The sequence below is a fragment of the Microcaecilia unicolor genome, chromosome 8 (genome assembly GCF_901765095.1).
Source record: "Microcaecilia unicolor chromosome 8, aMicUni1.1, whole genome shotgun sequence".
Classification (NCBI taxonomy): domain Eukaryota; kingdom Metazoa; phylum Chordata; class Amphibia; order Gymnophiona; family Siphonopidae; genus Microcaecilia; species Microcaecilia unicolor.
The window spans coordinates 4849551-4875528 of record NC_044038.1 but is presented as its reverse complement, the minus strand read 5'-3'; the positions used below and the strand labels follow the sequence as shown (position 1 = coordinate 4875528).

General features: G+C 44.5%; 1 protein-coding gene across 1 annotated transcript in view; it reads left to right on the top strand.

Moving 5' to 3' along the window:
• Nucleotides 1-4785: 4785 nt before the first annotated feature.
• MSLN (mesothelin) overlaps nt 4786-25978 on the top strand; it is a 97351-nt gene continuing 76158 nt past the window's right edge. Inside the window, exons 1-8 of the mRNA XM_030211998.1 lie at nt 4786-4836; nt 12160-12252; nt 16359-16390; nt 17437-17458; nt 17560-17587; nt 20542-20602; nt 22827-22985; nt 24638-24846. Of these exons, the coding sequence (XP_030067858.1) occupies nt 12207-12252; nt 16359-16390; nt 17437-17458; nt 17560-17587; nt 20542-20602; nt 22827-22985; nt 24638-24846 (557 nt within the window). The 5' untranslated portion in view covers nt 4786-4836; nt 12160-12206. The remainder of the gene's footprint in view (nt 4837-12159; nt 12253-16358; nt 16391-17436; nt 17459-17559; nt 17588-20541; nt 20603-22826; nt 22986-24637; nt 24847-25978) is intronic.

Below are 25978 nucleotides of genomic sequence, written 5' to 3'. Positions count from 1 at the left end.
AGAGGTTAGAGTCTGACTGATTCACTGAGTCTGTGGACAGGTGTCTTTCATACAGGTGACCATTGCCGACAGCTGTCTGTCATGCAGGTAACGAGTTGATTTGGAGCATCTACCTGGTCTGTAGGGGCCAGATCTCTTACTGGTTGGTGGGGGATCAAATACTTATTTCCCTCTGCAGAATGCAAATAAATTCATATACTTTCCACAATGTGATTTTCCGGATTTAATTTGTGATGTGCTATCTCTCACTGTTACCAATAACCTACCCTTCAATTATGGGCTGCTCATGTCTTTGTCAGTGGGCAAACTTACAAAATCAGCAAGGGATCAAATACTTATTTCCACCACTGTATAATAATAAAAACATACATAAAAACAATAATTACTTAATTATTTATTTGTCGCATTTGTATCCCACATTTTCCCCACCTATTTGCAGGCTCAATGTGGCTTACAATTTCGGTCATGGCTTTCGCCATAACAGAGAAAAAGATACAGTTGATATTAAATGGAGAGCATGGATGACATAATAAAATTAAACAATTAGGTAAAAAGAGAAAACTTTCAATTGGTATTACATAAAGAACTTGGATGACATAATAAGATTGAAAAAGAGAAAACATTCAGAATATCAAGTAAGTGGTGATGCATTATTGTATTTATTATGGATCATTGTTTTGTGCCTTATTAAAAAGATGAGTCTTCACACACATTATCCCACACAACACCCCAAAAAATTAACTGCTGGACTCTGACTGCATCATCTTAAAAAGCCTGAACAAAAAAATGTGTGTTTTTAACAGCTCCTTGAAGTGCCCTGTATTCGTACAGAAACGCAAATAGCCAGGTGCTCCGATGCCTCACGGTGAGAATCTGTTCTAGAATCAGATTTTTTGTGGAATCCTAACCCCTCACATTTAGGTGCTCACACCAGCCATAAGACCTGCGGGCTTCTAAATGTGACAAGGGTGTGTGTAAGAGGCAGCCCCACCGGTGCCCCTGCCATGCTCTGCCCATGTGAATGTCCCCCTTGCATTTAAATACTCTGCCGCTTATGTACACCCTTATAGAATGATGCTTTGTCAATGTGCTGCCATTTGCATGCATAAGTACTGGTTTTATTTATTTTTATTTATTTCTTTCTTCACACTTGCTATACCACCTTCACTAACCAGCAGATCGAGGCGGTTCTCAATCTAAAAATTAGAAGCAAAAGTACAAGAATGGATGTACAACAAGTGGATAGGAGAGTGCCATACATACACAGACAACAAGACAGTGGAGAGAAGGGGGCGGGAAAATGCTAAATAGGGGAGGGACATAAGGGAACTGAGAGGAAAAGGATAAAGAAGGTAAGGGTACTATGACCCAACAATTCAGCACCACAGTCCACTTAAGCAGGATTGAACGCAAGTGTGAACAGCCAGGTCTTCAGGGCAATTTTAAATTGTCTAAAAGATTGTTGAGGTAAAGGCAACGAATGCCAAAGGAACTGGGGCAGCAAAAAAGAAAGCTTGGTGCCTAGTTGTCTCCAAAATTGGCCGCTTTGGACCCAGCAATGCCAGGCAATGGTTGTTCAGGGAACAAAAGGAGCAGGAGGAGGAGTATGGAATAGATATGAAGGGAGACCAATCCGCAGAGCTTTGAAAGTAAGCACCAATGTTTTGAAAATGATACGCTGTTCAAAAGGGAGTCAGTGATGACCCTGGAGAAGGAGAGAGACATGAGTCTAATGGCAGTGTTCTGGAGGGTTTGAAGTTTCTTTAAGCATGAGTGGGGGCAACCAAGGAAAACGATGTTGCAATAATCCAACCTGGAAACAAGTTGAGAATGGAGGGGTATCATGGTTGAAGTACTACCTAACCGAACTTAATTGTTTTTTTTATTTATTTATTAATATATTTCAACATTTCACAACACACTGTGAGTATGCAATCAGCATTACAACCAGGAAATCCATAATAAAATAAAGAAAAAAATCTTTAAGGCCTATTTGTCCAAGAATACAGAACATACATAGCATAAAGCATTTAAGGAAAATAATAACAGTTGCTACCTCGGGTTACCGACCCTAGCCTGCTAATTAGGGAGGGCATACAACATTCATATCTACTCTAGCATCAAGAAATTCTTTTAACTGTTTAGGGTCTACAAACTGAAAAGGTTTACCCTCAAGCAGTAAATTACATGTACAAGGAAATCGTAATACAAAATTTATTCCCAATGCCAACACTCTAGGGCGCTGCTCCAAAAAAGTCCTGCGCCTAACTTGTGTAGGCTTTGAGAGGTCTGGAAAAATACGAACCTTTGAGCCCGAAAACAAGTTTTCTAAATGTCTTAAAGAAAGTCTTAAAACAGCGTTGCGGTCAGGCTCCAGCACAGAAGTGACCAGCATAGTTGACCTCTGAGTAATAATTTGCAGTGAACTCTCCAGGAATGAAGTCAGGTTCATTCCATCCCCCATTACTGGGGTGTTTCCATTAACCCCCTTCAGGTTCCAGATGCGAACGTAATTGTTTTAAGAATATAGAAACCAAATTTTCACACTTCACAAATTTGAGGCAAAAAAAGTGACTTGAGTGTAACACCTAAATAATGAAAGGAATCAACAGTCCCAAAAAGGTTCAGCGGGCTCGGGAGTCCCCCCTGTGAACCAACATGCTACCGTTTCTTTGTTTATTTCAAACAAGTTTATGGGAAGACAGCCAATGGGAAACAGCAGCTAGTGTTGCGTCTACGTTATTATGTAACTGTAAGAACCCTGTTATAGGCTTGCCCGTGTGGTGGCATTTGTGCCACCTGGTTGGTAGACATTCTGTTGGCTTTTGTTGCTGACGTCCCACACCCTCTCCAGTCCCCAAGTCTGTACAGCACTGGGCTTGCCAGAAATGGCATTTTTACTTGATTGGCACACACACTAGAAAATGAATTTTCCATTCGAAAACAGTAGCTCATCTTACTCTTTGTCCACCAGCGCCGTATAATAGGTAGACAAACCCTTTGTGTCAACAAGTCCTTGAGCTTCTCTCTTTTGTGCTGGAAGGTACCTTTCCTCTGACTAACAAATAACTCTCATGCCCCCAAGGCAAATCCGCCTCACTCATTTTCTTTTTCTGTTTCTCGGTAACTGAAACCTAAAAATGTTACTGACAGCAGTTGCCCCACCCTGACATTAATATGAAATTGTCATTGATGAAGACATCTGGAATATTGTGTTCAATTCGGTTCTGTAAGCCACAGCTACAGAAAGATAGAGATAGAGATAGACTTGCAGGTGGTCCAGAGAGCAGCTTCCGAAACCTTATGAAAAGAAACTTAAGGGACTAGACCAGCATCTGCTGCAGTGGGAGCGAGATGGGGAATTTGGAAAAAGAAACCTCATGGAATACAGAAGACCCTAACTGATGATCCCAGGCTTTTAGGATCCTCTGAGCTTACCCTCATGTTCTCTTCAAAAATTCTGGGGGTCACTATCCAGATACATTTTCTAGATATCTTTTAGATATCCCCTTACGTTCCTAGAATGGGTGGCAGAGCTGGTGGTTGGGAGGCGGGGCTAGTGCTGGGCAGACTTATATGGTCTGTGCCGGGGCTGGTGGTTGGGCGGTGGGGCTAGTGCTGGGCAGACTTATACGGTCTGTGCCGGGGCTGGTGGTTGGGTGGTGGGGATAGTGCTGGGCAGACTTATACGGTCTGTGCCAGAGCTGCTGGTGGGAGGCGGGACTGGTAGTTGAGAGGCAGGGATAGTGCTGGGCAGACTTATAGGGTCTGTGCCAGAGCTAGTGGTGGGAGGCGGGGTTGGTGGTTGGGAGGCGGGGATAGGGCTGGCCAGACTTATACGGTCTGTGCACTGAAGAGGACAGTACAAATAAAAAAGTAGCACATATGAATTTATCTTTTTGGGCAGACTGGATGGACCGTGCAGGTCTTTTTCTGCCGTCATCTACTATGTTTATGTTTACTATGTTCTTACCCGAAACCTCTGCTCTCAAGACAAATCCCTCCTCTCAGTACCCTTCTCCACCACCGCCAACTCCAGGCTCCGCCCTTTCTGCCTCGCCTCACCCCATGCTTGGAATAAACTCCCTGAGCCCATACGCCAGGCCCCCTCCCTGCCCATCTTCAAATCCTTGCTCAAAGTCCACCTCTTCAATGTCGCCTTCGGCACCTAACCACTACACCTCTATTCAGGAAATCTTGACTGCCCCAACTTGACATTTCGTCCTTTAGATTGTAAGCTCCTTTGAGCAGGGACTGTCCTTCTTTGTTAAACTGTACAGCGCTGCGTAACCCTAGTAGCGCTCTAGAAATGTTAAGTAGTAGTAGTAGTAATTACATCTGGTGTGGCTTTGATTTTTCAGACTAAAGCAATGACCTACGAGCAAAGGGTCCCTGGACCTGGCCCTGTGTAATGCTACAGGAATCAGAAATCCTGGTTGACCATCAGGGAAGAAAAGCTGCTGAAATGACACATCTTCACCCTGCCAAAGCCACTTTGTGGTCCTCAGAATCTTAGTATCTCTGACAAAAATAAACCACAAAAATGAGTCAGTAATGACATAATGCTAAAGAGGTAGAGGAAGGGCAGTGAGGAGGGCTAGGAACCCAACCTTCAGCCCTTATGATTCTTGTATTGTTTGTTTCATGAGGAATGCAGAGGCAGAGTGGTGAAACCACCTCCATCCTCAGGTGACAGTTGTAACATGTACCGTGGTCCCACCCCTTACTTTCACACCCAAATCCTACATTGATAAGCCTTGAACTTAACTGCAATGTAACCAGGATCACGACAGGCACTGTTCCGAGCTCCCAGGCATCACTCTTCTTCCAGCACAGGTAGGTGCCTGCGATCATCCAGCCCTGCTGAGATTGGGGTGGGGGGGTTATTACATCCATTAATTTGCTAGTTTCTTAGAAAGATATGGCTGTCTTCATTTAGATCGCCTTTCAGGCCGGAGTGAAAAAGACCCAACGCTATGCAAGACAAACGATTTTAATGTGATGTGACATTTCTTGAGCTTTTGACACAGTGGACCATTTATTATTATTGTTATTATTATTATTATAATCAAAGCTGAGTAAGATTGGCATCATTGGAGTTCTCTTTGAACTGATTCAGAGAATTTCTTTGGAACAGAAGATACAGTGTTTTTAAAAATGGGGTCAAATCTTTCAGTCGGAGACCTGTATCTGCAATCCCTCATGGTCTCCTATTCTATTTAATCTATGTATGAGCACGCTAGGTGAGTTGTTTAAGATCTCTGACTAAAAAAAAAACAAAACCAGGAGAAAACTCTCTGCAGTAACACATAAAGTAACACAAACAGCAGAAGTGATCCAAAGAATGAAGAACACACAGGAGTTCACCAAAATACGTTTTACTGAAGAGGGACCCAACTTGGACAAGTTTCAGCTTTGCCTTTCGTCAGGGGTCACCGGATTCTTAAAAAAAATTTTTAAACGTTCACTTCTGCAGAAAAAAAACTCATCAACTGAGTGTAGAAGTGTCTCCTCTCATTGCATCAGCCAAACTGTAAACAGCAGATGAGTGGACGGATACAGAGAAGGGGCGCTTTGTTGACATGAACCCTACTCTCATCTGAGTCTTGATGAAGGGCATTTTTCTAAAGTCCTCTAACTTCCAGAGTTCTTTATGATGTCTTGGTTATAGCAAAATCCATGGACCTTATCATTTTTTATTCACTCTGTTTTCTACACGTTACCTATATGTTTACTATTACACTGTTTAATTGTATTTTTCTGAACTGTAGTTTGCCCTACGGTCTTGTGTAAGCTACATTGAGCCTATTACTACTGGGAAAATGTGGGGTATAAATGTGTTAAAAATAAATAAACAAGTTAGTTCTAGGATAAAGGTAGAGTGTAACAGACTCCATGATGGTATTAGTTTTAGCTAAGCATAGAATATTGTGCTGGCATTTGTTGTAGGCTAAATATTGAACATAATTGATGTTGAGTATAATGGAGCTCATGCTAGGAAATAGACATGGGAGAAACCACTGCTTACCCCGGGGTCAGTATTGTGGACATGGAATGTAGCTACTATTTGGGTTTCTGCCAGGTACTTGTGACCTGGATTGGCCACTGTTGGAAGCAGGATACTGGGCTAGAATGACCCTTGGTCTGACCCAGTATGGCTACTCTTATGAGTGCTCTAGGTAAATATAGAGGCCGATATTCAGATCGCGGGAGGGAGCCCGGTTAACTCCCATGATCGGCAGTCAGCCCGGATATTCAGTGCTGGGCCATTTCTGGTGACTGGTGTTGAATATCTGGTTTCAAGTTATCCAGCTAAGTTGATAGTCAAAGCTAGCCAGTTAACTTTAAACCAGTTAAAGCTATACCAGATATTTAAGCGGCCTGATTTCGCCGCTTACAGTAGCCGAATATGGATTGAATGTTCAGAGATAGCCAGCTATATTGCTCTATATAGCCAGTTAAGTCCTAGGTGCTAACTGGGAATATTCATCAGGGGATAACAGGCTGAATATAGCTGGATAGTCAGTTAAGTGCCATTTAACCAGCCAGGTGCTGTTCGTGGCTGGTTAAATGGTTTTGAATATTGGGGGGACAGAGAGTATAATGTGCAAAGTTGTGTATGTAAGTTATAGAACAGTGACAGTTATGTGCATAACTTAATTGTTAAAATAGTTGCTAATTGGCTTTAACAACCAATAAGGAATCCAAGATGGCCGCACTCTACTAATGTGTTGCGAGTCTCGATCTTCCTGATGACAAAAATGCCTAAGCGTAGAGGGAAAATAGCGGTTAGAGCCTCCCCGCTACCTCCCTCCTTACCTGGACCTATGGACCGATTCGTAAGACCGCAAGGAGTTGTTCAGGTTAGCGGAATGCTGCCAGTAGGGAATGCCGGCATTCAGGGAAAATCGGCTTCCCCTGGTCTTGAAACCACATTGAGCCCCGCTACACGCACCCCGCCTCCCCAGCCAATTGGTGCGAGCTCCTTCCTCTTTGACTTGACGGAGTCCCCCTTGGAAGGTTCTATGGACCCAGAAGAGCATTGAGGTGAGGCTTTACTTACACCAGAGAAAGGAGCGGAGGGTCTTGAGCCCATAGATTCACCGCGGAGTGAGGGGAGAGGAGTTGAGGGTCGGAGCGAGACACCTGTGAAGACTTCTGAAAGGTTTGCATTGCCTAAGGAGTTAGCAGTTAAACCAAAGGAGGTAACATTGGACGCCCTATGGGACCTAGTGTCTAATCTGGGACAAACGTTTCTAAGACAGATTAATGAAGTTTTGCCTAAAATAAATGTATTAGAAATGGATTTACAAAAGAAAGAGGAAGAGACTAAGATTATAAACGAAAAAATGGATCAAAGAATTATGAAATTTGAAACGCTACAACCAATAATGACAAATGATTTGACGAATCTCAGGATGAAAATGGAAATGTTTGACAATTATACTAAAAATCATAACCTGAGATTCGTTAATTTCCCTAGAATAAAGACTGTTGCTCCTCTTGATATGTTAAAAACGTTATTTGCGTGAACTTTTGAATATACCAGAACAGAATTTACCACCTTTTACTCAAGCATATTATATCCCAGGAAAAGAACTGAATCAATTACCTGAACGTCCGCTGGATGTTTCTCTTTTGTTAGAGACTTCTGACACAGAATTAGCAACTGCCGCGACCTTGGTCGCGACTGTTGCATTACTGCCTGATAAAAATTGGATTTTCCGTCTGTTTTTCCGGAATAAAGATAAACCCTTTCTGGGTTTAAAATATAATTATTTCCCGATGTTTCCAAGGAGACAGAGGAAACAATTCTTGCTTCACAAGCCTGAAATTTTGCATTTGGAGGGTACTTTTTTTTTTTAATACCCCTGCAAGTGCATAGTCAGGCTTGGGGAGCTGTACTAGGGATTGGCCTTCTAGAATGACAACCTGGGTTTGAGGATAGTCCTGTGGCCCCAGTTAAGGCGAATATATTGGGCCCCTGTGTGGGACGTTACTACATGGCTGGCGGTGGGGTGGGGAGGGGGGAGGGTGACTAACCCTTTTGGATTCTAGTGATACAATTCCCTGAGCATGGGAAGTAAGATAAGAATACTCTGCAACTCACCTAGCGTGCTCATACATAGATTAAATAGAATAGGAGACCATGAGGGATTGCAGATACAGGTGTTATCCTATTACTATTTGAGACTATTTCTTCTTAGATACTCCCAGATTTCCTAAATCTTGGATCTCAAATTATGGACTTGAGTGTCATTTGTTTGGAAATGTTAATTTCTTGCTGTGTGACGTTTATTTTATGGACACTTTTCCAATCAAGAATGATTCTTGTATGAAATTGAATAAATGGAATTAAAAAAAAAAAACAACCAATAAGGACTAGATTCAAAAATTCAGCGCAGAAAAAAATACGTCTAGCTGTATTCTATAAACTACGCCTAAAATTAGGCCTGGTTTATAGAGTAAGCCTAAATCTAGGTGTAGCTTATAGAATACGCCCAGTGCCCATTTTCTGCGATTATATTTCGTGAAAACCTGGTGTAAATGTCAACGCCTAAATTCCGTGCGGAACAGGCATATTCTATAACACTGCGCATAAAATCAAGGAACACCCATGAGTCACCCATGCCCCTCTCATGGCCATGTCCCCTTTTCAGATCCACGTGCATCACTTTATAGAATATGCTTCGGCAGTTATACGTATAAATTCTAATTAATGCCAATTATTGTCAATAATTCTTTGTTAAGTGCAATTATCGGTGCAACTTAAGTTGCGCTATATAGAATCTGGGGTAATTGTCTATAATTGGTCTTAATTGGCACTAATTTGCAGTTATACTTAGAACTGCCTTTGGTCAGTATTCACATAAATATATTATTATTTTTATTAGTAGCATTTGTATCCCACATTTTCCCACCAATTTGCAGGCTCATGTCACCCCATAGCTCGTAGAGGCTCATTGGATCTGTCACCCATCGTTTTACTTATAAAATCCTACTGTTCATTTTTAAAATGTTGCAAGCTGAACAACCTCTTTATCTCTCCCATCACCTCATTCCTTACTGCCCAGCATGAACACTTAGATCTGCACAACAAAATCAATTAGTAGTACCCAGTCACCAAGAAATATAATCAAACAAACACAGTAGACGCGTGCACATGATCTTTTACCTCACCTGAATTTACCACAGGATTCAGCAATACAGGTTGTTGAATCCCGTGGTAGAAGAATAACTCCGTTTGCGAGCCACCTCAAAAGTGCCATTATCCTATCTGCACAGGAGCATCGGACCTCAAAGCTGCAGCCTGATGCTTCTGGCTCCGATCTTAAAGGGGCCACAGGGCTGCTGTTAACTTCCTCAACATGGATCCCCCTGAAGCTCCCCCCATGAAACTCCCCCCCCCCCATTCAAGTCCCCTTCCCAAAGCTCCCTCAATCAAGGACTCCCCTGATACCTCCCCAATCAAGGACCCCCTGAAGCCTCCCCAATCAAGGACTTCCTGAAGCCTCCTCCCCTCCCCCGAAGCAGACCTGAAACTTCACTTGCTCCTCTGCTTCCCTCCCCAGAATCCCTGGTGGTATAACTTCTGGTGGAGCTCGTAGCAGCTCTCTATAAAAACACCTTAACATGTGCAATGTTTTCCATTCTACACTGACACCCTCAGGAACTTAGGGTCCCTTTTACTAAAGCCGCATAGGTGCCTAGGCGTGCCGAACACGCACCAAATTGGAGTTACCGCCTGGTTACTGCGTGGCCCTTGAGGTAATTTCAATTTTGGCACGCGTCAACAAAATATTTTTTATTTTCTGGCGCGCATAACGGACGCACAAGTGCATTTGACATGCATAGGTCATTACCACCTCGATTCTTTACCGCTAGGTTGATGGCTGGCGGTAAGGTCTCAGACCCAAAATGGACATGCGGCAATTTTGATTTTGCTGCACGTCCATTTTTAGCAAAAAAAGGACCTTTTTACAGGTGCGCTAAAAAATGGATCGGTGCGCACCCAAAACCCACGCCTACACTACCGCAAGCCATTTTTCAGTGCACCTTTATAAAATGACCCCATAGTAAATGACGGCAGATAAAGACCTGAAGGGTCCATCCAGTCTGCCCAACAAGATAAACTAATTTTACATGGTATGTGATACTTTATACCTGAGTTTCATTTCTCCTTACCATTCTCAGGGCACAGACCATAGAAGTCTGCCCAGCACTGTTTGTAGTACTAAGTTCTGAAGCTAACATCGAAACCCCTTAAAATTTATACTCCAACCCATCCATATCAGTCATGATTAGGGCGTAGACCGTAGAAGTCTGCCCAGCACCGGTTTTGCTTCCCAATTACTGGCGTCGCCACCTAATCTCCGCTAAGATTCCACGGATCCATTCCTTCTAAACAGGATTCCTTTGTGTTTATCCCACGAATGTATGAATTTCATTACCGTTTTTATCTCCACCACCTTACACGGGAAGGCATTCCACATATTTACCACCCTCTCTGTGAAAAAATACTTCCTGACATTACTCCTGAGTCTGCCCCCCACCCTTCAACCTGAATTCATGTCCTCTAATGCTCAGGATCTTGTGTTGCTCTGCTTCCCCCAATGAATTTCAGTTTTTGTTGGGTTAAGTTCATTGACCAACAGGCAGCCAGCTTGTCACAGCTGTCAATCACTTCCTTAATCTGCGGGTATGTCCAAGCATAAACTTTTCTTTCATTTGGTCATTTAATTTTTTGGTTTTGTTTAGTTTTATTTCTAATAAAATTGCATGGAGTATATACGCATTACGGGGAAGAGTCTATATACGGTGCCTAGATTTGCGTGTCGAAATCCAGGTGCGTTCTAAAACTACGTACTTAACTTAATTGGCTCAACAAGCCAATCAGCATTTTTAACAGCACTTAACAAGTAATAACGAGCACTAATTGACAAGAATTGCAAGTTACGCGTACAACTCAGTAAGTGCATTCTATAATGAACTATGCCTAAATGGTGAAGCGCACAGTTCAAAAGAAGTGCATGTGCAGGGATTGTTGATGTAAATGGGCGTGTGCAAATTTGGGTGCGCTGTGCGTAAATCTTATAAAATATGCTTAGGCAAAACTGAGTTCCACACAGGTTTTTTAGGCACCAAATACAGAATCTGGCCCTAACGGTGAGCTGATTTGCATATAGACATCCCTGGGGGCATAGCTTAGGATACAACTACAGCAGTCGTGACATAGTAACATAGTAGATGACGGCAGAAAAAGACCTGCACGGTCCATCCAGTCTGCCCAACAAGATAAACTCATATGTGCTACTTTATATGTACACCTGACCTTGATTTGTATCTGCCATTTTTAGGGCACAGACCGTAGAAGTCTGCCTAGCACTAGCCCCGACTCCCAACCACTAGCCCACTAGCTCTGCCACCCAATCTCCGCTAAGCTTCTGAGGATCCATTCCTTCTGAACAGGATTCCTTTATGTTTATCCCACGCATGCTTGAATTCCGTTACCATTTACACATGTATGTCATACAATACACATTTACATGTATGTAGGGCTAGATTCATTACATGGCACCTGAAAAATCTGCGCAGAAAAAAATACTCCTAGGCGTATTCTCTCAAGCAGGCCTATATTTTATAGACTAGGCTAGTGTAAATAGAATACATCAAGCGCCACATTTTACTTGGCACAGAGCGGGTGTATTCATAGATTTTAAAAACACCCAGTACCCACCCATGGCCATGCCCCCTTTTCAACTATGCAATTTAGAATGTACGCACACCGCAGTACAGAATACACTTAGCGAGTTATGTGCATCAGTTTTAATTATTGCCAATTAGTGCTGATAATTGCTTGTTAACATCCAATTGACAGCGCTGATTACCTAGTTAACCAATTAAGTTATGCCCATTGGTATAGAATACGCTTTGATTTCCAGGCGGAAATTAAGGCGCAATATATAGAATCTGGCAGATAGTACATGCACAGATCTGCATGTATGTGACAGAAAACACATCTATGCCTAAAGTTCACTCACAGACTGGCAATCTTCTCCTGAACAGGTGTAAATTTGTGCCTGAGATTTTGTGCAATGCTGGGGCTGGATTGGAAGCCATAGGAGCCTGTTCAAACATGAGTCCTTTTATGTTTTCCAGGAACACACATGCATTTTCTTTAAGATCTACACACCTTCCTACCGACCATGGTGCAGGCCTCTTGTGGACTCCTCTTTCTTGCCATTGTTTTGGGTGAGTTAACTGCTTTCTTTAAGTTTCTTCAGGATGAATCCAAATGTAATTGCCTCTGTATGTAGGACAGGATGTCCTACATACAGAGGCACAACCAGAATTACTATGCTGGACTGGTCTACTTCTGGAAAAACTCAGCTCAGTGGTAACAGCTAGTTTCAATCAAGAACTGTAGATGGGTGGGTTACAAATATTGTGTAGGACTCAAGAGTCTCACAGGAGGACTTGCTGGCCATGCATGTCCAAGCCTGATTGAAGCAGGTGAGGGAGGATGTAGACACAGCTAAAAAGTACTCTTTTCCTGCCTAGTAGAGGGATCAAACTAAGGGTGTGGAGGGGAGAGGGGCACTGGCTGATGTACCCTAAGCTCCGCACCCTCCTAGGGATGGCCTGAGAAAAGGCGAACAGGATTGTGGAGCCCCAAGCAAGGGTCTCCCTCACAGGCTGATGCCCAGTTGAGCTGGCCTGTACGTGAATGGTTATTTCCTGCCCTTGATCTCTCGACCCGGAGTTACTACTACTACTACTTAACACTTCTAAAGCGCTACTAGGGTTACGCAGCGCTATACAGTTTAACAAAGAAGGACAGTCCCTGCTCAAAGGAGCTTACAATCTAAAGGACAAAATGTTCATGTTAATTTGTACAGCGCTGCGTAAGTCTAGTAGCGCTATAGAAATGTTTAATAGTAGTAGTAGTAGTGCAGTCCATCAAATTGGGGCAGTCTAGATATCCTGAGTTGTTATTATTATTTTATTATTTATTGCATTTGTATCCCACATTTTCCCACCTTTTTGCGGGCTCAGTGTGGCTTACAATATGATATGAATGATGGAAGTACAATTTGTTACAGCTCGGTTATGGATTACATTGTGAAGAGTTATGCGAGACAATCAAAGTATTGTTGCAGAATATAACAATGGATCAAAGCTTTGAAACATTGGAAGGAGACAGCGGGAAGCTAGAAGGGCATTATGTGTGGTACACATATTTCTGTGGGTAAAGGTATGAGTGAGGTTAGAAGTTGTCATCTTTCTGCTGAGAACATGACAAGAAATAACGAGCTTGTGTTGGTTACAATGTTAGTCTTTTGAAAGTCACCATGTTGCTGTCCTATGGTATACTACTCACAATGTCAACAGAATACGGAATAGAACATTTTAACCAAAGTTTCAGCCTGCTTTTCCGACATCGCTGCCTGGATGTCCAACCGGCATCTGAAATTGAACATGGCAAAGACTGAGCTCCTTATCTTTCCACCCAAACCCTCTTCTCCTCTTCCCCCACTTTCCGTCTCTGTTGACAACACCCTCATCCTCCCCGTCTCTTCAGCACGCAATCTCAGAGTCATCTTCGATTCCTCCCTCTCCTTCTCTGCCCATATCCAGCAGACAGCTAAGACCTGTCGCTTCTTCCTCTATAATATTAGCAAAATTCGCCCATTCCTCTCTGAACAGACCACCCGAACTCTCGTCCACTCGCTCGTTACCTCTCGACTATTGCAACCTTCTCCTCGCTGGCCTCCCGCTTAGCCACCTATCCCCCCTTCAATCTGTCCAAAATTCCGCCGCACGACTTATCTACCGCGTGAACCGATACTCTCATATCACCCCTCTCCTCAAGTCGCTTCACTGGCTCCCAATCCACTACCGTATACAGTTCAAGCTTCTCCTATTGACCTTCAAGTGCACTCAATCTGCTGCCCCCCATTACCTCTCTACCCTCCTCTCCCCGTATGTTCCCACCCGTAACCTCCGCTCTCAGGACAAATCACTCCTATCTGTACCCTTCTCCACCACCGCTAACTCCAGACTCCGCCCCTTCTGCCTCGCAGCACCTTATGCCTGGAACAGACTTCCTGAGCCCATACGCCATGCGCCCTCCCTGCCCATCTTCAAGTCCTTACTCAAGGCCTATCTCTTCTCCCTTGCTTTTGGCGCCTAACCACCTTCCCCATTCCTGTTACCTTCACTGACTACGTAGTCTGTTACCGTTAGATTGAAAGCTCTCTTGAGCAGGGACTGTCCCTCCCCGTGTTTAAACTTGTACAGCGCTGCATAACCCTGGCAGCGCTATAGAAATGCTAAGTATTAGTAGTAGTAGTATAAGCAAAGATGGAACATATAGATAGGTAAGAGAGTAAGAGGAGTTAGAACGTAAGGTGACTAATTTAAAGAAAGTTGCACATGAGGTCAGAGAGATGGTTAAATATTATCTCAGCTAGGGTAGGAGTAAATAAACATGTCCTGCTGCAGTTTGCACAGCCCAAGTCACTCCTTGTGTGTGTGAGTGAGACTCACAAGTTAGTTACTTCTTCCGTTAAAGGCTTGGTTGAAGAGCCAAGCTTTCACCTGCTTCCGGAAGTAGAGATAGTCTTGTGTTAAGCGGAGCCTTTCAGGCAGTGCATTCCAGAGTGTGGGGGCTACTCCGGAGAAGGCTCGCTTGTGGGTATCACATCGTAGAATGTCTTTTGGAGAGGGGGTGGTTAGTGATAGTCCTTGCAGGACCCCACAAGTTGCCTGCCTCAATTCAGATATGGTCCCCTTAAATTTAACATTATAGGTTCTTGATGTAAGGAAACCTTCAAACCAAGATAGAACCTTACCTTCAACAGCAAAATTATCTAGGCTATAATTCAACAGCAATTGAAGTTCCACCACGTCAAATGCACTTGATAAGTCAAACTATAGCCCACTGAGCTTTCCCAATAAGCACTTCGGCTCCTGCTAACAATGCACCAAGTATTGTTTCTGTGGTAAAATGCTTACGGAAGCAGATCAAAATTATCCAAAAAATGAGTTAGTTGCCTTGTTACTAAACCTTCCATTACCTTGACAAACAAAGGAAAAGATGCCACCGGATGATAACTGGTTACATCCATACAGGGCTTTTTTTGAGGGGTACTTGGGGGTACTGAGTACTGGCACCTTTTCCACTGTCTGCTACAATTGACCCATGGAACCCAAGTTTTAATGGAAGAGCTCAGGCTCTACACACCAATTCTGTCTTGTCATAGATTCTATGACTGGTTGCAGGTGGCCTGGCTATTGTGGGGTGGGTCCCTCAGAGATCAACCACCCCTAAAGGGTGGCCTGGCATTTGAGTATCGGCACCTTTTTCACTAGACAAAATACACCAAGAACCATAGATTAGAGAATGACCACGGATTCTACGACATTTTAGTGGAAAACTCTACACTAAAGATGTGATTATGGTCACAAAATGAAAGGAGGCTCTTAGTGGCAGTGGGATTGGTTGAGAAGTTCAGCCTAAGTAATTGCAGTCTGCAGATGATTATATTTGTGTTGCTGTATTAAACATTTTAGTTTTAATCAGGGCTTTTTTTGAGGGGGTACTTGGGGGTACTAAGTACCAGCACCTTTTCCATTGTCTGCTAAAATTGACCCATCGGCCCCAAGTTATAGTAAAAGAGCTCAGGCTCTACACACCAATTCCGCCTTGTCATAGATTCTGTGACCGGTTGCAGGGGACCTGGCTATTGTAGGGTGGGTCCCTCAGTGATCACCCCACCCCGGAAGGGTGGTCTGGCATTTGAGTACCAGTACCTTTTTTGATAGAAAAAAACGCACTGCATCCGTGACACTAAATTTGCTGTTCTTAACAACAGGGGTCAGAGCAATATTTCTGTTCGTTTTGAGAAACCTGCCCAAACCCAAATGTTGATTAACCCCTGTTGACAGCTGCATGGAAAATTGATCTTGAGCAACCTTCCTTAAATTTGGAGGACAGGTGTCCAAAATGCAATAAGAGGAAGATATTGATTAAATAGAGGATGCAAATCATTCACAAAAATAGGCTCAAAGTCAAACCACCTTCATATCGACAGGAACAAAATCAGAAGGAGGAGGCGGAATATGTATTAAACCAGTAGATTTTGTTAGAATTAACAATTGCAACTTAGTTTCTCTTCTCTTTAAAATAATCCACCAGTGGGGGGAGGGGGTCGTGGGACGGATTTATACGTTGTTTAAAATGTACCAAAATTGCTTTTCAATAAAAATGAGTTTCCCATAACGTAATCAGCCAGTGATTGTGCAGAAAGGGGAATTGAGAAGTGTCGGCTAGCTTCTGTTTTCTTTCATTGCAGGAATCCTTTTGCCCATAGTCACTGCTGCAACGGTAAGTGGTTGAGGGTCATTCTTGTCTCATAACGCACAATAGACCAGGTCTGGTTTATATGTTAGTTCTCATAAACAGAAATTATCACATGATTCTAGACCTGGACTGACCTAGTACTGTGAATCTCTAACATGAGTTATTTTATGTCATTTTCTTATAAGTGGAGGCACCTAAAAATTTCTCCTCCAGTCATCTTAGTTTTGCCTGTGGGGTGGGGGTGGGGGGTGTTTACTGTCTTGTGACTGTAAAACCATGCAGGGAGGTGCATGGTGTGTTTGTCTTGCACCCATCACTGCATTGAATCTGATGATGGGTTTGTCTTGCAGCCCTCACTGTAGTAAAACTGGTGCTGGGTCTGTCTTGCAGCCCTCGCTGCAGTGAACCTGGTGATGGGTCTGTCTTGCAGCCCTCACTGCAGTGAACCTGGTGCCGGGTCTGTCTTGCAGCCCTCGCTGCAGTGAACCTGGTGATGGGTATTGAAGCCCTCACTGCAGTGAACCTGGTGCTGGGTCTGTCTTGCAGCCCTCAGAGTCTGTATTGCAGCCCTCGCTGCAGTGAACTTGGTGATGGGTCTGTTTTGCAGCCCTTCTGCAGTGAACCTGGTGATGGGTCTGTCTTGCAGCCCTCACTGCAGTGAACCTGGTGATGAGTCTGTATTGCAGCCCTCGCTGCAGTGAACTTGGTGATGGGTCTGTTTTGCAGCCCTTCTGCAGTGAACCTGGTGATGGGTCTGTCTTGCAGCCCTCACTGCAGTGAACCTGGTGATGAGTCTGTATTGCAGCCCTCACTGCAGTGAACTTGGTGATGGGTCTGTTTTGCAGCCCTTCTGCAGTGAACCTGGTGATGGGTCTGTCTTGCAGCCCTCACTGCAGTGAACCTGGTGATGGGTCTGTATTGCAGCCCTCACTGCAGTGAACCTGGTGATGGGTCTGTTTTGCAGCCCTTCTGCAGTGAGTGTATTGATGGATTTGTCTTGCAGCTCTCAGTTTTGCTTAGTCTTTGTAAAAATGATTTTGTATCATATCTTTGCTTCTTTTTCTTTCTAGTGTACTGACAGAACGATAAACGGTAGGTCTGCCTTATCATTTTCCATGCTCTGATTTCAGATTTGTGGTTTATGTGGAAATCAGATATTAATTCTTTGTCTTTTTTTTTTTGTCTTGTATCAGAGACAGTGATTTGCCAGAATGTAAACAGGTAATTGGTTCCTCATTTTCAATTGTCTTAGGGCTTAGAGAATTTGCCAAAAGGTTAATTGCTAGTGAAAACAAAATCAAACAATGTGGAACACTCACGAAACACCCATTTCCCACCCATAGCTACAACCCTTTTGAACTTTGCGTGTTAGACTTTTGGCGCAGTTCATTACACAATACACTTACGGAGTTATGCATGTACATTCTAATTATTGCCAATTAGTGTTCATTATTGCTTCTTAAAAACACTGATTAGCTTGTTAAGCCAATTAAGTTACGCGTGTTGTAGACTACGCCTGTATTTCAGCGCAGAACGCTAGGCGCGATATATAGAATCCAGGGGAAAGCGCTTCCATGTCTTCGAAGGTTTCATTCAGGCTCCAGCACCTCTGGAAATTGTTCTAGAATTTTGCAAAAAGATCTGACGGATGGAATAAGAGTATAATAATCTCTCTATATAAAAAGCAACACCAACGTTCTATGAAGCCTCCAGCCGGAAGTGTGAAGGGGAGAGATATCCGGTTTCCCCATGAGTGTCTGCCCCGCCCTCTCTGTAACACAAACAGTCAGTGAAGGAAAACAGCAGAGCACGAAATCAAATCGCTGGCTCTGTAACAGCGAAGGACTCAGAGGGGGGAGGGGAGAGAGGCCAGAGGGCAGGGACACACACACTCCCACATGCACACAGAAGAAAACATTGCTAGCCCCCGTTTCATTTGCATCAGAAACGGGGCTTTTTAGAGCACGAAATCAAATCGCTGGCTCTGTAACACTGAAGGACTCAGAGGGGGGAGGGGAGAGAGGGCAGAGGGCAGGGACACACACACTCCCACATGCACACAGAAGAAAACATTGCTAGCCCCCCCCCCCCGTTTCATTTGCATCAGAAACGGGGCTTTTTAGAGCATGAAATCAAATCGCTGGCTCTGTAACACTGAAGGACTCAGAGGGGGGAGGGGAGAGAGGGCAGAGGGCAGGGACACACACACTCCCACATGCACACAGAAGAAAACCTTGCTAGCCCCCGTTTCATTTGCATCAGAAACGGGGCTTTTTTTACTATCTCTCTATATAAAAGGCAACACCAACGTTCTATGAAGCCTCCAGCCGGAAGTGTGAAGGGGGCGAGATATCCGGTTTCCCTATGAGTGTCTGCCCCGCCCTCTCTGTAACACAGTCAGTGAAGGAAAACAGCAGAGCACGAAATCAAATCGCTGGCTCTGTAACAGTGAAGGACTCAGAGGGGGGAGGGGAGAGAGGCCAGAGGGCAGGGACACACACACTCCCACATGCACACAGAAGAAAACATTGCTAGCCCCCGTTTCATTTGCATCAGAAACGGGGCTTTTTTTACTATCTCTCTATATAAAAGGCAACACCAACGTTCTATGAAGCCTCCAGCCGGAAGTGTGAAGGGGAGAGATATCCGGTTTCCCCATGAGTGTCTGCCCCGCCCTCTCTGTAATACAAACAGTCAGTGAAGGAAAACAGCAGAGCAGGAAATCAAATCCCTGGCTCTGTAACAGTGAAGGACTCAGAGGGGGGAGGGGAGAGAGGCCAGAGGGCAGGGACACACACACTCCCACATGCACACAGAAGAAAACATTGCTAGCCCCCGTTTCATTTGCATCAGAAACGGGGCTTTTTTACTATCTCTCTATATAAAAGGCAACACCAACGTTCTATGAAGCCTCCAGCCGGAAGTGTGAAGGGGGAGAGATATCCGGTTTCCCCATGAGTGTCTGCCCCGCCCTCTCTGTAACACAGTCAGTGAAGGAAAACAGCAGAGCACGAAATCAAATCGCTGGCTCTGTAACAGTGAAGGACTCAGAGGGGGGGGGGGGGGGGGGAGAGAGGCCAGAGGGCAGGGACACACACACTCCCACATGCACACAGAAGAAAACATTGCTAGCCCCCGTTTCATTTGCATCAGAAACGGGGCTTTTTTTACTATCTCTCTATATAAAAGGCAACACCAACGTTCTATGAAGCCTCCAGCCGGAAGTGTGAAGGGGAGAGATATCCGGTTTCCCCATGAGTGTCTGCCCCGCCCTCTCTGTAATACAAACAGTCAGTGAAGGAAAACAGCAGAGCAGGAAATCAAATCCCTGGCTCTGTAACAGTGAAGGACTCAGAGGGGGGAGGGGAGAGAGGCCAGAGGGCAGGGACACACACACTCCCACATGCACACAGAAGAAAACATTGCTAGCCCCCGTTTCATTTGCATCAGAAACGGGGCTTTTTTACTATCTCTCTATATAAAAGGCAACACCAACGTTCTATGAAGCCTCCAGCCGGAAGTGTGAAGGGGGAGAGATATCCGGTTTCCCCATGAGTGTCTGCCCCGCCCTCTCTGTAACACAGTCAGTGAAGGAAAACAGCAGAGCACGAAATCAAATCGCTGGCTCTGTAACAGTGAAGGACTCAGAGGGGGGGGGGGGGGGGGGGGGGAGAGAGGCCAGAGGGCAGGGACACACACACTCCCACATGCACACAGAAGAAAACATTGCTAGCCCCCGTTTCATTTGCATCAGAAACGGGGCTTTTTTTACTATCTCTCTATATAAAAGGCAACACCAACGTTCTATGAAGCCTCCAGCCGGAAGTGTGAAGGGGAGAGATATCCGGTTTCCCCATGAGTGTCTGCCCCGCCCTCTCTGTAATACAAACAGTCAGTGAAGGAAAACAGCAGAGCAGGAAATCAAATCCCTGGCTCTGTAACAGTGAAGGACTCAGAGGGGGGGGGGGGGGGGGGGGAGAGAGGCCAGAGGGCAGGGACACACACACTCCCACATGCACACAGAAGAAAACATTGCTAGCCCCTGTTTCATTTGCATCAGAAACGGGGCTTTTTTACTAGTTATTAATAAAGAGAAGAAAAAGGAGGTGTTTCCTTAAGTGATTTCACTTGTATTCTTAACCCTTTGTTTTGTGTCTCTCTCTTGCCTGACACAGCACTGGTTTGATTGCACAGTTACCTGTCATAGTCCCTGGAAACCTCTCTCGATATGCATGTGTAAGTTTTCAGGATCTTTTGATCAATTATTCCAAATTAAATTGTTCATGTGATACAGCCATACCTTCATCTACAGGATCTGCTCCAGTGGGGTATCAGCACCTACGCACGGCTGGGACCTATAGGTGGCTCAGGAGGGGTATTAATGCTTCTAGTTCAAAATCCACCCTACCTTCACCTTTACCACTGAAAAGTAACTAACTAAATTTAGCCTCCTAAATCCACAAGGTGGATAGTCACAGCAGGGGTTAAGTTTAACCAGCTTCTTCAAATTTTTAGCACTAGTTGGTTAACCTGGCCGGTCAAAAGTAGTCTTAAATCTCACTGGTCAAACTGTTGATGATGATGTAAGGCTAATTTCAGCCACAATTTAGTTGGTTAGGTTGAATCTGGAAATCTACTTAGTTAAATTTTGGTCCCCTAAGTTAGATGCCTAGCGACACTTCAGTAGCTGGAGAACAAGGTCAGTGCTGGGCAGACTTCTACGGTCTACGCCCCGGAAATGACAAGGACAAATCATGATCAAGTATAAATATTCACATCATACTTTACGCGATGAGTTATCTTGTTGGGTGTACAGGTCTTTATCTGCCATCATCTACTATGTTACTATCCAGCTAATTTTTGAAGGAGATCGTCGGCCGTCTTCCGACACAAATCGGGAGATGGCTGGCCATCTCCTGAAGCTGGCGAAATCGGTATAATGGAAAGCCGATTTTGGCCAGCTCCAACTGCTTTCCGTCGCAGAGCCGGCAAAAGTTCAAGGGGGCATTTTGGAAGGGTATGGAAGGCGGGACGGGGGGGTGTGGTTATGAGATGGCCAACTTCAGCCGATAATGGAAAAAAGATGGCCGCCTCTGACGAGCATTTCACCGGCTTCACTTGATCCATTTATTTTTACGCCCAAGCCTCAAAAAAGTGCCCCAATTGACCAGATGACCACCGGAGGGAATCGGGGATCACCTGCCCTTACTCCCCCAGTGATCACCAACCCCCTCCCACCCAAAAAAAATTTTTTTTAAACAATTTTTTATCATCCTCTATGCCAGCCTGAAATGTCATACCCAGCTCCCTGACAGCAGTATGCAGGTCTCTGGAGCAGATTTTTGTGGGTGCAGTGCACTTCAGGCAGGTGGACCCAGGCCCATCCCCCCCTACCTGTTACACTTGTGGTGGTAAATGGGAGCTCTCCAACCCTCCCCCCCCAAAACCCACTGTACTCACATGTAGGTGCCCCTCTTCACCCCTTAGGGATATGGTAGTGGTGTAGAGTTGTGGTGAGTGGGTTTTGGGGGGGATTTGGGGGGGGCTCAGCACCCAAGGTAAAGGAGCTATGCACCTGGGAGCAATTTATGAAGTCCACTGTAGTGTCCCCAAGGGTGCCCGGTTAATGTTCTGGCATGTGAGGGGGACCAGTGCTGTACAAATGCTGACTCCTCCCACGACCAAATGCCTTGGATTTGGCCGGGTTTGAGATCACCAGCATTAGTTTCCATTATCGGCGAAAAATGATGCCGGCCATCTCAAACCCGGCCATCTCTGACATTTGGCCGGCCCCAACCGTATTATCGAAACGAAAGATGCCCGGCCATCTTTTTTGATAATACGGTTCCGGACTGGTCTTTGCGGTGCCGGCCAAATAGAGGGCCAGCCATCTATTTGGCCGGCGCCGTTCGATTATGCCCCTCTATGTTATTTTAGAAATATACTTTAAGTCTCATTTGGTAACCATTTTCTGGACTGCCTCTACTCTATCTGTCCTTCCAGAGATACGGCCTCCAGACCAGGAGAAAGAACTCCAGATGAGCTCTTGCCAGACAGATTATTGCTTCCCTTTTTTGCATGTTATAAAGTTGCCTCTTTTTATGGTTGTCTGTTTATCTGGTTGTCCAGTTTGCCTAAAAGTTAACAAGTGGGTCTCTTTCTGACACTGGAACATGCTTGCTAAATTTTGGACAAATCAGTGGAGGGAGGGAGGGATCCCTAATCCCCACGGTCGAAACAAGCTATGAAACTGACCTGCCGCACCCCAAGATGACAGTCTGTGTTTCTTGCTGGAACTGCTGCTTGGAAAGTAATTTTGGGGTTTGTGTAACTTTGTAAGTAATGCTGGTGAACGTCACAGTTATCTTTCTGGTTGTAATGCAGAGCCCCAGGAACTGACTGTCAATGAGGTGCTCAAGTATGAACACTTTCTGCTCTCTCTTTATTTCCCTTCCTCCAGGCCAGTGGTCTCTCAGCTCTGAGCAGCAGTAATATCCTCACTTTACTAACCACCAACTCAGGCGTTACCATCGGAACCAACCTAGAACAATTGATCTTGTTCTTCAGCAAAGTCAATGGAACCGCTCTGGAAAACGCACTGGAGAGTTTTAATAACCAGGTAGAAGATGATTCTGACATAAAATACCATTGTTTCACCCCTCATTCTGTACTCTCACATGCACAATTTGGAGCACATATACTCAAACCTGTCCTGAGAGTCCACAGGCCAGGTGGCTTTTCAGAATATGCCTAATCAATATGCAGAAGAGAGATTTGCATGTCTCATATGAAAATCTCTCTAACGTACCCCTGATGCAGGTTAAAGAACATTAGGGGGTCCTTTTACTAAGGTGCCTTGAAAAATGGCCTGTGGTAGTGTAGATGCGTGTTTTGGGCATGCACAGAGTTATTTTTTAGCGCACCTACAAAAAATGCCTTTTTTTTTTTTGCGAAAACAGACGTGCGGCAAAATGAAAATTGTTGCACGTCCACTTTGGGTCTGAGACCTTACCGCAAGCCATTGCCCTAGTGAACAGATTTTGAGTGGGTGGGTGGGTGGGCTCCGGCCCACCCAGGCCCACCTGTGGCTACACCACTGGATGTGGGAACTACATTCTGAGTTAGTGGCTGAGACGTTTAACGCACAGTATCGGCCATGGCCCCACGTTAGAAGGTTGCCTTCTCCAGCGTGCTGGGATGGGAACAGCCCCAACAGTTACTGTGACGGCTTTGCAAGTGCCGGGGATTAACGTCTTCTCTTCACTTGCATTAACTATAAAACCTTAACACACTGTAACAAATAGCCCTTAGGGTAACTACACTGTCTCTGGAAAAAAAAGTGAGCCCCCTAAACATTTTGTAATAACAACTGCAAACCTGCACCAAATTAATTAAAATTGTACGTGCACAAAGTGACATCTATTTCAAACAAGGTTTTGTGGTTTCATAGAAATCCACCGTAACATTACTGAGATGACAAATTCTAAATAACACTACCTAAAGAGTTTGATAACAGGAGATGGCATGATGTCAGAAGGCTGAAGCTGGTCTCCACTGAAGGAGGTTTTAATTCTCTCCAGTGCAGCTGCTTCCATCTTGGTACACCCAAAACAATGAAATTGGTATGGTGATAAGCTCCGCTTACTTGCTTCAGCCCACATAATGGGCCAGATAGGCTCATGCCATCTCCTGTTATCAAACCTCCTAGGTATAGACTATGCTTTTGGGCCTGTCAGCCACAGGCCTGTGTAAAAGATGCCTCTGAATCTCAAGAGACTTTATTAAACAAAAAGCAGAGGCCTGTTACTTCACAGCACAGAAAAGTAAGGAATAAAGAGTTTTGCTTTACCTTTGTAACCTTGTCTGGCTTAAACCTGAAGACCCACCCTCAACCCTCGCTAATGCTATCACAGACACATTTACTGAAGCATAGCATGCACTTAGTGCATTCCAATGTCCATTAGCATTCGTTAAGATTTAGTAAGAGACCCATACATTGGGTAATATTGAGTGAGGCTTTGGTAAACTGAGTACTTTGTTGTAATGATACTTAATCTCATGTACTGGTTCTTGAATATTTGTGGATGTTAATCTCACATGTCACCGTCCCTTTTGGCCTTCTGCTCTGTTTCATGTGATTATTGGATGTAGAGCTTCCCAATTAACCAGCATTAGTGCTAGAAAACGTTTTTCTACCTCTGAGTAGTCTCCACAGTAACTTCTAATACTCCTGAACTCCTAAAGCACAAGGGGCATTGTTTTGACTTGCAGACTGCTAATACCTCAGTGGTTCCACTCAAAGACCTGTTCCTGATGGCCCTGTGGGAGACAAAACTAAGGAATGCATCCCAGTACAGTCAGAGAGAGTTTGTGGAGGCCTGGTTCCAGGCCAGGCTACGGCCGTTCCTGTCAGCCATTCCTACTAGTGTACTCCAGTGCTTGCAGAACGTGTCCATGGGATGCCAGGCATACCAAGCAATGTAAGTCTTTGATTTACTATCTAAGTTGTTCACAGAGAATATTGTTTTTTTGTAGGCCCAGGTGTCTTTGGGAATTTGGCTTCATTTCTGCCTTTCTTTTCATACTCCAAGATTGAAATCTGCAAAATGAGTAACGCATTTTTTTGAATGTATTTTCACTAATACTTTTATTGTTTAACACCAAAATTTCAGAGAGAGGTACCATACTTGCATTACCAAGTGACTTCTTTGCCTCATTAGCTTTGCTGTGCTTGAACGATCATTTCTTGATTACGTTCAGTGAATTCTGGTATAAGTTATCATTGTAGAAGGATGTTCTTTCCGTGGTTATTTCATACTTATTTGTCTTATTAGTTATGTTGTTCTTGATTGCTCATGTGCTGATTTACTTTCATTGTATTCTGCTATATTTTAGTATTGTAGGAGGGTGTTGTGCATATACACTTGTGGATGAATTTATTTTCTATAACGATGTATCATCTCCTTGCCAGGCATTTTTGCAATCTGCCATGAACTTCACGATAAAGTAGACCATGTATATATTTGGTTCCAGGTGCCTATTATATTAACCTGCTTATTTCCGAACGAGAAGGCCGGCCATCTTTCGACACAAATCGGGAGATGGCCGGCCATCTCCTAATCCCGGCCAAATCGGTATAATCGAAAGCCGATTTTGGCCAGCTTCAACTGCTTTCCGTCGCGGGTGCCTGGTTGGTGTCCTGGCATGTCAGGGGGACCAGTGCACTACAAATGCTGGCTCCTCCCACGACCAAATGCCTTGGATTTGGTTGGGTTTGAGATGGCCGCCATTAGTTTCCATTATCGCTGAAAACCAATGCCGGCCATCTGTAAAGCTGACCCAAATGTTGAGATTTGGCCGGCTCCAACCGTATTATCGAAACGAAAGATGGCCGGCCATCTTGTTTCGATAATAAGGTCAGGACGCCACTTTATGGGGCCGGCCTTGAAGATGGCCGCCCTTATAGATGGCCGACCCCGTTCAATTATGCCCCACCACGGTTCACAGCACCTATGTTGCCTTTATCAAATAGGCTTAAACTAGGCTCCTTTTTGGACTTTTGACCTATGCAGCTGTTACAAAGTTACCCCCTTACTATTAGGGCTGTACAGG